At 46.2% G+C, this 14,181-nt stretch overlaps 1 protein-coding gene across 1 annotated transcript in view; it reads right to left on the bottom strand.

Annotated features, from left to right (window-relative positions):
• SPEF2 (sperm flagellar 2) overlaps positions 1-14,181 on the bottom strand; it is a 228,979-nt gene that overhangs the window by 168,315 nt on the left and 46,483 nt on the right. Inside the window, exons 7-9 of the mRNA XM_040338283.1 lie at positions 8,966-9,155; positions 4,282-4,470; positions 1,353-1,540 (exon numbers count right to left, since the gene is read on the bottom strand). Of these exons, the coding sequence (XP_040194217.1) occupies positions 1,353-1,540; positions 4,282-4,470; positions 8,966-9,155 (567 nt within the window). The remainder of the gene's footprint in view (positions 1-1,352; positions 1,541-4,281; positions 4,471-8,965; positions 9,156-14,181) is intronic.

The following is a 14,181-nucleotide window of genomic DNA, read 5'->3' as shown; positions in this document are numbered from 1 at the left end:
CCGGGCGACATATCTGTCGCATGGAGCAGAAAGAACGCCGGATCATCCGGTACTGTACTCTCCGTAAATTTTTGGATTATGCGGCGTACCTCTCTCCAGAACCCCCCAATCCGGGGACAGGACCAAAAAACATGCAAGATTGTGCCTCTGTCTTGCCTGCATCTCCAACAAGTGGGGTCTGAGGTAGGGAAGATTTTATTCAGGAGGTCTGGGGTCTTATACCAACGCATGAGGATCTTATAGTTTGTTTCCTGCGTTTTGGAACAAATGGAGGACTTGTGGGTAAATCTGAGAATGTTTTGTTTTTTTAGGGGAGAGAATTGAGTGTTCAGGTCTTTTTCCCATTTGGCAAGGGCTGGGATCTGGTGGTCTCCAGGAGGGGTGTTTAATAAAGAGTGCATCAAGGAGAGCGCGTGAGGGAGCGGTCCTGCTTCAGTACAAAGGTCTTCTAAGGTCGTGGGATCGGCCTGGGGCCCCGTGTGGGGAGGGGGTAGGCCCCCCAGAAAGTGGCTCAGTTGATTTGCTCTTAGGAAGTCAGGAGCCCTTTTTTTTTTTTACTGGCAACCTGAGAAATTACAGAACTCCTATTGGAACCTAACACAGTGAATATTTGAACATGATATGGAAACACTGACAATACCTATAACAAAATAATTTGCTTGATTTACACTTGAAAAGTCAGCACAGGATGAAATTATTAGCCCCTGATATTTACTGACAATTGTAAAAAAAATCTGCGATTTTTACAAACCGTCAGTAAATTTCCTGGCGGTTGGAAACTGTGCAGGTAAGTATACCATGTTTGTTATTAATAACAAAAATAATTTTAATAATAAAAAAAAAAACAGCATTTAGAATCCATTTAGGTGTATTGATATTATTCTTATAACTTACATTAAAATACACTAATGCCTCGTACACACGTACGGGTTTCCCGGCTGACTTTTTACCACCGAGAAACCAGAGAACCTGCTCGGCAGCTTTTTCCCCCTACACGCGGCCGGTTTTCCTGGCAGGAAAACTGCCGTTAGAGCTTTGACCGGGAAACCCGGCCGTGTGTATGCTCCATCGCAGTGTTTCCCATAGGAAAACTGCGGGGAAAAAGATCAGCGGGAATCGCGGCAGGAAAAAAGAGAACGTGTTCTAATTTTTCCCGCCGGGATCCCCGACGGTTTTCCTGTCGGGAAGACTGCCATGGAGCATACACACGGACAGTTTTCCCGGCCAAAAGCTGACATGCCAGTTTTCCCGACGGAAAAACTGGTCGTGTGTACGAGGCATAAGTTGAGAATGTATAAATCTAAGACACCAAAAGTTAAAAAAGCCCACATTCATTGAGAGAAAGCTCTCACCTGTTAGTTAGTTCTCGGTATTCTCCTGTTTTTGTCACTAGATCCACAATCTGGTTCACTATTTCCTGACAAATGCCGTAGTGTTTCTTGTATCGGGCCTGCGCTCGATCCGCCGCTATCTGGTCGTGTAGTTCCTGAACTTTCCGCATTTGTTCCTCGGCATCCAGCTTGGCTTGATGCTGCAAAGCCTGTAACAGTGCAACAGGTATACTCAACAATCATACAGCAAGCTTGCCCGAGATGTTCATTCTTACTTTACCCATAGAAAAGTACATTTCTTATTGTGATTAACAGGTGATGAAAGATTTCTCGGTTATCTTTCTGGGGCAAAGGGAATGAAATGGCGATTGCTTCTTCTTTTTTACTGATAATGGGAACTTTAAACCCTCTTTTCTTTTCAGTATTACTTGGATGGTATTTCCTACACTGTCAGAATATTGGATGAATGCTTAGATTGGCCAACATTCGTTTTACACATCTGGTTGTATACAACCCATATGTGTGCGCAGCCTATAGCATTAGGGTGTGCACCCTAAAGTAATAGGGCAATGGACAGTGTCGGTAGAGCAGTGGACAATGTCAAAAGGGCAGAGACTGGTGTCAGTTTATTTTTTTATTATTACTTTTTTACAATTTTTTAATTTTTTTAAACTATATTTACAATATTATTTATTTATTTTTAAATTTTAGGAGCCCCATGTGGGCCTAGGGTGAAATATCAGGGGTCTAAACAGACCCCTGATGTCTCACTTTTGAGACAGAGAAAAGGACTGAGGACAGAGATTCCCTAGTTCCTTTCTCTGCAGCCAAGTAGCAGGGGGAATCTGCCCAGCACAGGGTCATTAGGGTGTGCCCAGGCACACCCTGTGCGCACGCCTATGATACAACCTATGAGTGTTCATACAGGTAGCAATGCTGTTTTCATCCAGTAGTTGTCAGCAGGGCCGTCTTAATAGCAACATGCGCCCCTGGGCAAAGTAATGCTCTGGGCCCCCTACAATGATGACAGTGCAGGTAAACAGACATCAAGAAGGTAGGAGGCAGACTGCCTCCCCTGTGTATCTATCACTCTCAGTACCATCATGGGGCCCCCAATTTCGGGGCAGCATGGGATCAAGGTCCAGCTGCTTTGGGGAAAGTGCAGGGGCCTCCCATGCAGCTGGGGCCCCTGGGCAGTGCCCAGGTGTGCCCTCTCATTAAGACAGCCCTGGTTGTCAGATCTCAGAGATATGAGGGTCACTGTGCCTGTTATGCCCTGTACACACAATCTGAATTTCTGTCGGGATAAACTCCGACAGATTTTTTTTGATGGAATTCCATTCAAGCTGTCTTGCATACACACTGTCACCCCAAATTCCGACCGTCCAAAACACGGTGACGTACAACACTACGACGAGCTGAGAAAATTAAGTTCAATGCTTCTGAGCATGCGTCAACTTGATTCTGAGCATGCGTGTTTTTTTTCTCTGTCGGAGTTCCATACAGACAAACGGAATTTCCGATAGAAATTATTTTCATCGGAAAAAATGAGAAAATGTTCTCTTTCTAAGTCCGTCAGATGAACTCAGATGGGGAACACACACGGTCAGAATATCCGCTTTTTCCATCGGAAATTCTGATCATGTGTACAAGGTATAAATGGGCCTTTGATTGCTACAAGCAGTTTTTTTGAATTCCCATATAAATCTATGGGAATACAAAACCCGCTTGATGGAGGTCAAATGCATCTCCATACCTCCCAAAATTAAATGGGAATGAGGGACACCTATCACCAAAAGTATGCAGGCATAGGACACACCCCTTCCACGCGCCCCCTTAAAGGAGAATTGTACAAAAAAAGAAGATTGGTTAAACCCACAAGTGCTTTTTTTACTACTACTATTCTTTTATATTGGCTTTTGGAATTTACAAATGTAGCAATTTAGAAATCAGATTAAGGTTTTAGTGCTGGAAAACACTTTTTGATAGATAAAAAGTTCATTATACACATTTATACACATCTATGCAGATCAGGCCGAAATGAGGGACAAATGAGGAGGAATGAGGGACAGAGGGACATTGCTCCAAATCAGGGACAGTCCCTCGAAATCAGGGATAGTTGTTAGCTATGCATCTGCCATTATATTATGAATAATCTCAGAACTATCTAATTTATGTCATTGGCCATCTCTGCCAATTCACATTGCAATGCAGAGCGGCAGAGGCGATTTACTGCTCCGGCCACTCTGCGTTGCCAGCTAAGCTAGGGGGCAGTGTGGTGCACAATTTATTGGACTGCTCCCATATTTGCTATAGCAGGGGTAAGTGCGGCGTATCCTATGTTAAGTATGGCCGTCGTTCCCGCGCTGAGTTTTGAATTTTATCCGTTGTTTGCGTAAGTCGTTCGCGAATACGGCCGGACGTAATTTACGTTAACGTCGAAACTAATGACGTCCTTGCGACGTCATTTGGAGCAATGCACACTGGGAAAATTTGCGGACGGCGCATGCGCTGTTGGATCGGCGCGGGGACGCACCTGATTTAAATAGTACATGCCACCTAGCCGCGGAATTTGAATTCCGCCGGGGGATTTACGATACGCCGCCGCAACTTTAGAGGCAAGTGCTTTCTGAATAAAGCACTTGCCTCAAAAAATTGCGGCGGCGTAATGTAAATCTAAAGATCCACTAACCTATCTGAATCTCTCCAAAAGTGGAAAGCAAAGTGCACGGGTCACATTGTGGTACCAATCAAAGTGACAAAGTCTCTATACAATGGGCACACTCTGATGCTTTATTGTACCTTCTCATTCATGGTCACTACACTCTTTGTAACAACACCCCCTCCCCCAAGATCAATGGGACATTTTGACTATCTGAAAGCGATTATTGCATATGGCTAGGCAGGTTCGTCCTCATAAAATTTAGGCTAACGAAGGTCACTTTCATACCGCTTCTCTTTCAAGTGCCTCCTGGAACTCCTTCTCACGGTGTTCCTGATACTGCTTCTCTCTGAAGATTCGGTTCTGCCTTATGATTTCCTTCTCATGGCGATTGTGCATTAGCTGGATGGCGATTCTGCGCTCCTGCTGAGATTGTCTCATCAAACGGTTTATAAGCTGTTCCTCCCGAAATGCTTCCTGTAAAAAGGACCATATCATGATTACTCTGGTAGCATTGTGCTTATTTGATACGGTATTGCATTACAATAGAATACAATGCGCTATAGATACAGTGTTGTAACATCCCTAACAGCAATGCTGGTGTGAGATATAAACCTTGAAATTCGTTTATCTAATGATTTCGATTTTAGTTTAATTTGAAAGCATCACATTTAAGATGTACTCTATGGGCATCATTGTTACAGATGCAGTGCCCAGTGGCGTCTCCAGCTTTCGTATTTAGGGGGGGCACATGGGGGGACAAGGACAAAAGTAGGGGGGCCAACGATAAAATGTTAAAAAAAAATATATATATATATATTATATATATATATATATATATATATATATATATAATATATCCTGGGGCCCTTTACTATGATCCCACAATGGGGCCTTTCACATGTTCTGCAGTGAGTTCCCTTCCTACTATACTGGGGCCCCCCAGGGTGGCAGAAAACAAGAGATATATGTCACCAGCACACCAAGAAAATATAAGTGTCCAAAGCAGTGGGAGAACTATCAGGGTTGCAAAGGTTGTCTTGCCACCGGGCCCTGGTGTTCTGCCACTGTGGGGTTCCCCAGTTGTCCTGTCTCTGCTATTGACAGCACTGGTCTGGCATCTGTCTCCTTGGCAGCAGCGGCAGTCTATTAGGACCTAGTGCTGGTGACATTATGGGTGCATGCAGGGGAAGGCTGGCACTATTGGTTATAGAGAGCCAGATGGTCACCTAGCAGCAGTAATGCTGTATAACCTTCTCTGTTGACATGCTGATCGGGATGTGATCCAGGTGATGCTCCCAGTCAGATCTAATAAACACAGTATTAATTAGCATCAAAAGTACAAACACATATATATAATCAACCGTATGTTCAGCAGCCATGTGGGCTCTATGCCTGTAAAGTGTGGGCTTTTATCAATAAAATCACTGATATTTAACATTAGGATTTGACTAGGAGCATCACCTGGATTGCATCCTGATCAGCATGTGAGAGAAGGCTCCACTGCCCGATCCCACCAGGAAGCCGACACTCCACAGTGCTAATCACAGCCAATGAGACATTTCCTGATCTGTGCAGCTGCCTACCGGGAAATGTCTCACTGCCTGTGATTAGTGCTGTGCAGTGTGGGGTTCCTGGCAAACTCTGGCATGTGGAATTTTGAACATGCCCAGCCCATCTCTAACAACAAATTGTGCTGGCCCTCCTGTACATCAGCCCCATAAAGTAACCAGCACTGGGTTCCAATGTGCTGCTGCCATGGAGACAGATACCATCGCTGTGAATAGACGGGACAGGACAGCAACGATGATTGTTCCAACACTGGTCCACACTGGGAGCATTCCCCCATCCACCTATAATGTGTAGATGGGGGGAATTGGATCATTCTTTTTTTTTTTTCATTCAACCTAATAGTTGAATGAAAAAAATGATCAATGTATGGGTTGCCTGAGAGCTAAGATTAGCCATAGACAGTTTAAATCTCAGGTGGTTCAGCAGGAACTGGCTGAGATTTGAACCATTAGTGAGCAGATTCTCTTATGATTATCACTAGTGGTTGCTACAGCCACTGTATGTCGGGAGAATACAATTGCTGGGCAGGAGGGATATTCCCCTGTCAGCAATGTCTGTGTTGATGCGGGAATCATGCAAGTTTCTTTCCTGCAATCTGTGCACCGTATATTATCTGCCTAACTGAAAGTGAAAGTAAATTGTAAATGTCTTGAATGAACAGGAGAGGGGGGGGAGACAGATGGGGGAGAGAAGGGATGGAGATAATGCAGTTCAGTGATTACAGTGTACTGCAGTCTGTCCACGGTCCAGGCTAGAATCTCAGGCATCATTCACACACAGCCAGGAATGCTGCTGATTTTCATATTTCCCACCCACACATCCCCTCTCTTCAGATACAGAACACCAGGATAGTGTGGGCGGGACTGGAAGGAGGAGGAGGATCTGTATTCCTATAAAAAGGGGAATTCCCAAAACATAACTTGTTGGGGGTACTAAAGGACTGAGGCTGGGAACCACTGGATTACAAAAAAAAAAATATTTGATTGTCAAAGTCTTCACTTCCACTAAATGCACGCCTAAAATGATTCTGCAAATAATGAATCAGTCAAAGCCAATGTTTTGCATAGACATAGATGTGACAGACCTATACAGGACAGATGCTTTTGGGGAGAACTAGGGGCAAGCCTCCAATCCACTGACTATAGTCTCTGGCATTTGAGGGAGCTACAAGCATTTAGGAAGATGTCCTGTTATATAATGCAAAAGGACACTTTTACATTTAACAGTCAAGGAAGCCATGATGCTCTCTGCCAACTTGAAACTCAGTAAGCAGATGTATGTGAAAAGAAAGCTGGTTAAAGGAGAAAAGGCTTTTTAGGCTGGGCTTCTCCTCTGGGTCACAGGAGTGCAATTAGTTTTCAGTCGAGGCAGCGTGTCATCCCGACTTCCGAAGTCTGGATCTGCTAAGATGGCTGCTCCCCGCCCCTCCACAGCTCATCACTCCAATGAGCGTGGAGGATCAGAGCAGGAGAAATGCTTACTGACTGGCAGCATCTCTCCGCTCGAGGAGGGGAGAGAACCGAGCCATCGGCGGTGTTCGGTGGCTTGGTTCTCAGTACAGAGACGCCGGGGGACAGATGCAGCATCAGTCTGGTGCTGCATCTACCTAGGTAAGTATGAATAAAAAAAAAAACTTCTCTTTTAATGAGATTTGGACAGCCCTGGGTCTTCTTGAATACTGGTGCTGGACAGTCTGGGATTCAAAATTAATCAAAGCATTGTCTAGGTGTGAATTCCCATTCACCTATCATTTCTGTTTGTTGACTAATCTGACTTATTCTTGGAGGTTTCTATGATGGGATTAGCCTTGTGTCAGCTCTACCTCGTTATCTAAACCACTGTGTGATGTTTTGGGTAATATTTGGTTTTATTGTTCATGTGGTGACCGACCTACTTTTGAAGTGAATAAAAACTTGTAGTTCTGTTAAATAAACGCTCATTCCTTTGGAGTTTGCCTCAACACCTTGTCTGTGTACGATGATTGTGGTAAAATGACTGGTATTAGCTCCCGGTCCGCTGGAATGATTTGGAGGGCAGGAGGCGCTGTTTGGTGGAAGCACCTAATTGGAGTGCCAAGTGGTTCCGCCACAATAGAAACACATCCCCCCCATTCCTTTCCCACACACACACACACAACATGGCAGCACCAGAGCAGGTGTTCTGATAAATAAGTTCCCCCCGGCGGATAAGGACCCCCCTGTACTGCGCAGGCGTGAACTGAGCTCCGAAAATAGCCGAACATGTAGAGCTGAGAGTCAGCTCTAGACGGCGCCTACGCAATGACTATGCACGCTCTCGATGCTAGTGCTACTTTGCAAGGGGTGGGAGCTTCTACAATGTTGATGTAAATAGTTATTGCAACAGGTCCAGGGCGATGTGAACCTCGCTGTAAGTGGACAGTCGGCCTCCTGGCTCTTTTTTAACATGCTCCATGTCCACGGGGATGCTAAGGAATGAGCCTGGATGTCAGAAGTGTAGCACCACCGCCTCGGCAGTACAACTTGGTGTGCGCAGGCACCGTCTATGGATGACTCTCAGCTCTACATGTTTGGCTATTTTCGCAGGCTCAGTTGACGCCTGCGCAGTACATGGGGGTCCTTATCCGCTGGGGGAACTTTTTCGGCACTCGGACAGCAGAAACTCCATAGTGTTTTGTGTGTGGGGGACGTGCTTATTCTTAGCTACATGGATGTGAAGACGTTTCAAGGGGGCTCTGGACCGAGTTGTAATGGCTGATTAAGCCCCCATTCACACCTAGGCGTTTTTACGCCTGTAGTGCTACGCCGCTGCCGCCAGAGGGATGAAAACACATGTCCCTCTATGGAGATGGTTCACATCTCCACGCTGAACGCCGGACGCCTGCCGCCTGAAAAAAGGTCCCGGACCTTTTTTTCAGGCGGCTTTCGGCGTTCGGCTAGGAGATGGGAACCATCTCCATAGAGGGGGTCAATCTGGGGCACATCTAGGCGGACAATACCGGCGTTTTGTCGCCGCAAATCACGGTACAAAACGCTGCTATTTGTACCGCGATTTGCGGCGACAAAACTTTGTGAATTTGTCTGCCTAGGAGAGAATGGAGCCTAACACATGTCCTGAGCGCGTATGCGCTTAGCCACAGGCGTCAAACTGGCGGCCCTCCGGCTGTTGCGGAACTACAAGTCCCATGAGGCATTGCAAGGCTGACAGTTACAATCATGACTCCCACAGGCAGAGGCATGATGGGACTTGTAGTTCTGCAACAGCTGGAGGGCCACCAGTTTAACACCCCTGCGGAGTCTTAGCTGTCTGTTTACAATTCTAATTTACTTGCTACAGACACGATGGTCATTGTGGGTCTCTATTCCGATGCATCTCACTGAATAAGGACTCTTGTTGCAGTTGTAATATAACATGTTATTACCTCCTGTGCCCCATGAGCGCCAAGCTGCTCTATTAGGACTCTGCGCCTTCTTTTCTCCCGCTGCTCACGTGCCATGGTATCCTCTTCAAGCCTTTTCTGGATTTTTTTTACATAATCATCATTAGATTCTAGTTTGACGACACCACTGCCAATGCTGCCATTTGACTTTATTCTTTGCAATGTTGGACTCCTGAAAGAAAGTTTAATATTTTACAACCTGGATACTTGTTTCAGTTAATATATATAGTCCCTCTTTAAAGCCCATCTCCACATTGGGCCCCTTTGCCAGCAGCCCAGCACCCCCCTGATCTAGGAGCAAAGCCCCCGGAATTTATTTTTACATTTTTTGAAGCTGTCCTCTGTCCAGTCACGTGAGATCTGGAGTTGGTCCTCTACAATTCAGAGCATGGCACTTATGTCATGATGTGGCTGCTGTTCTCTGTATTATCCTGTGAGCCCATGGAAGGTGGATGACTTGCCACCAGGGGGCATGTCTTTGACAGCCTGGATTCACAGAAAGTGGGTACAACTTTGAAGAGGAGTGGTAGCTGCAGGGCCGTTTGAAGGAATTTGGGGGCCCCAAGCAAAATGGACATGGAGGCCCCAGGCCAGCTTGGGGCCCCAAGCAATTGCTTGGTTTTCTTGCCTTGTAGCGATGGGCCTGGTGTCATCCATCACAGACTGGCCCCCCCATCACAGACTGGTGCCCCCATAACAGACTGCCCCCCCTCACAGACTGGCCCCCTCACAGACTGGCCCCCCCTTACAAACTGGTGCCCCCATCACAGACTGACCCCCCCTCACAGACTTGTCACCCCATCACAGACCCCCCTCGATAGTAGACTCCTGTCCTCATAACAGCACAGCACTCCCCCCTCCCCACAGAGCATTACCTTATTCACACAAGATGAGAAGCACAGAAGCCCTGGACAACGGGCGGGACTTTTCATGTTAAAGGTGAGCGATTGATTGCTGGGACAGCCCCCCGCTGCGTAGCAACCAATCACCCACTTCTTAACTTAAAAAGTCTGGCACTTTGTCCAGAGTGGCCGAGGTTCTCATCTTGTGTGAATAAGACAGGCAGGGGGTGGGGGCAGTGCAGCGATCTTACCAAAAGGACAGACTTGTGCGCGGCGCGCCTGCAATGCTGTGAATATAGCAGCAGGCAGACAGCTTGGGGGCCCCAGGCCAGCTCGGGGCCCCAAGCAATTGCTTGGTTTGCTTGCCTTATCGCGATGGACCTGGGTAGCTGGGAACATAAGAGGAAGAGGAGTGCAGCCATGTCACATAGAGAGATTGAGTACTGCTTTGGTAACTTTTTTTTTATTTATTTTTTCCAGTGGATATGGGCTTAAAAGGGAAACTTTTGGGGAGGCAAGGCCCCCATTTAGCAATGGATGCTTCCTCTGTCTGGAAGCAGTGCTAGTTCTGAGGTAGAGAACACCTCTGCACCATCTCTTATTATCCCAGAACAAGCACAGAGTGAGGCAGTGGCTAAATGGAATTGGAAACCTCAACTGTGGGCCCTGCCTCTCCTGTGCAAACATGCTGCAGACCCGTTTAATTTCTTTTTTCAAATTCTTTATTTATAGGAAATGAGGTCAAAATATACAGCAGTATAGATTGGAATATATATGCTACATTAGTTTGCAAAAACCATGTTCAGTCCAAACTTTATCATATCAAGTCTCTCTAGGTTCATACAGTATAGAGCAGTGATGCTGAACCTTGGCACCCCAGATGTTTTGGAACTACATTTCCCATGATGCTCATGCACTCTGCAGTGTAGTTGAGCATCATGGGAAATGTAGTTCCAAAACATCTGGGGTGCCAAGGTTCAACATCACTGGTATAGAGTCAGCTATCATCACAGGAAATGGCAGATGTAAATCACACAATTCAAATACACCCAACACTGTTGGATCTTATGGGAACAGAGATACAGTTGTATATTTGATATGTCACACTCTTAACTAAGGGGAAATCTAGATAAGGTCTTAAGATCTGATGTTTTCCACATTTAGAAAAAAGAGAGGGAAGGAGAAGGAGTAATACTAAATAGCAGAATAGGGAACAATGGAAATAAAAGGAGGAAGTTGGGTTAAAAGGGAAGGGAAAGAGAAACAAATAATAAAAATAGGTGGGGAATGAGTGGAAGGACACTGAGAAGAATTGATGTTAAAAGTGGTTGTAAACCTCATGCCCCGTACACACAACTGGGTTTCCCGACGGGAAAACTGCGAGGAGAGCTCTTGGCTGGGAATCCCGGCCGTGTGTATGCTCCTCGCAGGTTTTCAGATGGGAAAACTGCCCAAAAACCACCGGATAAAATAAGAGAACCTGCTCTCTTTTTTCCCGCAGGACATTTTTCTGGCGGAAAACGCCCATTTTTGGGTATTTTCCTGTGGAGAAAAACTCTGATGAAGCATACACACGGTCGGGATTCCCGAGGAAAAGCTCTCATCTGAGTTTTCCCGACGGGAATACCGAACGTCTGTACAGGGGGAAAAGTTGAGAGCAGGTTCTCGGTTTTCCTCTCGGGATTTCCGACGGACCTTTTCCAGTCGGGAATCCCGGTCGTGTGTACTAGGCATCAGACATGAAATATGAACAAACCATATCCCTCTATAGTGTGCACATGTCTCAATTAAGAGCACTAAATTACATTTCTATCTACTACACGGAAATTACATTGCACAGAGCAGGTAAGTATAACATAATTGTTTTTTTAATTAAAAATCTAGACTTTACAATCACTTTCATTATTAGAGGTCTCTGTAGTCGCTTGGCCTGAAGGTGGGGAAGCTAATGAAGAGACCGTGTTTCCCAGGGTTGGACGGTCAGCCTCTAGCAAGAGTGGCCTTGAACTGTATCAGCTTTGTGTTTTTACTGGCCTTCTTTACCAGCATGATTTTCATTGTATGTCTGTGATCTTCACTTCCAGTTTCCACAATCTCAAACTTTGCTGGAGAGCCATTGAGTACACGCATCTCAAACTTTGCTGGAGAGCCATTAAATACACTCATCTCAAACTTTGCTGGAGAGCCAGTGAGTTACACGCATCTCAAACTCTGCTGGAGAGCCATTGAGTACACTCATCTCAAACTCTGCTGGAGAGCCAGTGAGTACACTCATCTCAAACTCTGCTGGAGAGCCAGTGAGTTACACTTATCTCAAACTCTGTTGGAGAGCCAGTGAGTACACTCAACTCAAACTCTGCTGGAGAGCCAGTGAGTACACTCATCTCAAACTCTGCTGGAGAGCCAGTGAGTTACACTTATCTCAAACTCTGTTGGAGAGCCAGTGAGTACACTCAACTCAAACTCTGCTGGAGAGCCATTGAGTACACTCATCTCAAACTCTGCTGGAGAGCCAGTGAGTACACTCATCTCAAACTCTGCTGGAGAGCCATTGAGTACACGCATCTCAAACTCTGTTGGAGAGCCAGTGAGTACACTCATCTCAAACTCTGCTGGAGAGCCAGTGAGTTACACTTATGTCAAACTCTGTTGGAGAGCCAGTGAGTTACACTCATCTCAAACTCTGCTGGAGAGCCAGTGAGTACACTCATTTCAAACTCTGTTGGAGAGCCAGTGAGTTACACTCATCTCAAACTCTGCTGGAGAGCCAGTGAGTACACTCATCTCAAACTCTGCTGGAGAGCCAGTTAATACACTCATCTCAAACTATGCTGGAGAGCCATTGAGTACACTCATCTCAAACTCTGCTGGAAAGCCAGTGAGTTACACTCATCTCAAACTCTGTTGGAGAGCCAGTGAGTGCACTCATCTCAAACTCTGCTGGAGAGCCATTGAGTACACTCATCTCAAACTCTGCTGGAGAGCCAGTGAGTACACTCATCTCAAACTCTGTTGGAGAGCCAGTGAGTACACTCATCTCAAACTCTGCTGGAGGGCCAGTGAGTACACTCATCTCAAACTCTGCTGGAGAGCCAGTGAGTACACTCATCTCAAACTCTGTTGGAGAGCCAGTGAGTTACACTCATCTCAAACTCTGCTGGAGAGCCAGTGAGTACACTCATCTCAAACTCTGTTGGAGAGCCAGTGAGTACACTCATCTCAAACTCTGCTGGAGAGCCAGTGAGTACACTCATCTCAAACTCTGCTGGAGAGCCAGTAAGTACACTCCTCTCAAACTCTGTTGGAGAGCCAGTGAGTACACTCATCTCAAACTCTGTTGGAGAGCCAGTGAGTACACTCATCTCAAACTCTGCTGGAGAGCCAGTGAGTACACTCATCTCAAACTCTGCTGGAGAGCCAGTGAGTACACTCATCTCAAACTCTATTGGAGAGCCAGTGAGTTACACTCATCTCAAACGCTGCTGGAGAGCCAGTGAGTACACTCATCTCAAACTCTGTTGGAGAGCCAGTGAGTACACTCATCTCAAACTCTGCTGGAGAGCCAGTGAGTACACTCATCTCAAACTCTGCTGGAGAGCCAGTAAGTACACTCCTCTCAAACTCTGTTGGAGAGCCAGTGAGTACACTCATCTCAAACTCTGTTGGAGAGCCAGTGAGTACACTCATCTCAAACTCTGTTGGAGAGCCATTGAGTACACTCATCTCAAACTCTGTTGGAGAGCCATTGAGTACACTCATCCAAACTCTGTTGGAGAGCCAGTGAGTACACTCATCTCAAACTCTGCTGGAGAGCCAGTGAGTACACTCATCTCAAACTCTGTTGGAGAGCCATTGAGTACACTCATCTCAAACTCTGTTGGAGAGCCATTGAGTACACTCATCTCAAACTCTGTTGGAGAGCCAGTGAGTACACTCATCTCAAACTCTGCTGGAGAGCCAGTGAGTACACTCATCTCAAACTCTGTTGGAGAGCCAGTGAGTACACTCATCTCAAACTCTGTTGGAGAGCCAGTGAGTACACTCATCTCAAACTCTGTTGGAGAGCCAGTGAGTACACGCATCTCAAAATCTGTTGGAGAGCCAGTGAGTACACGCATCTCAAACTCTGCTGGAGAGCCAGTGAGTACACTCATCTCAAACTCTGCTGGAGAGCCAGTGAGTACACTCATCTCAAACTCTGCTGGAGAGCCATTGAGTACACGCATCTCAAACTATGTTGGAGAGCCAGTGAGTACACGCATCTCAAATTCTGCTGGAGAGCCAGTGAGTACACACATCTCAAACCATGTTGGAGAGCCAGTGAGTACACGCATTTCAAACTGCTGGAGAGCCAGT

Source organism: Rana temporaria, chromosome 1, assembly GCF_905171775.1.
Source record: "Rana temporaria chromosome 1, aRanTem1.1, whole genome shotgun sequence".
Classification (NCBI taxonomy): Eukaryota; Metazoa; Chordata; class Amphibia; order Anura; family Ranidae; genus Rana; species Rana temporaria.
The sequence above is the reverse complement of the archived record's forward strand: the minus strand, read 5'-3'. Positions and strand labels throughout refer to the sequence as shown.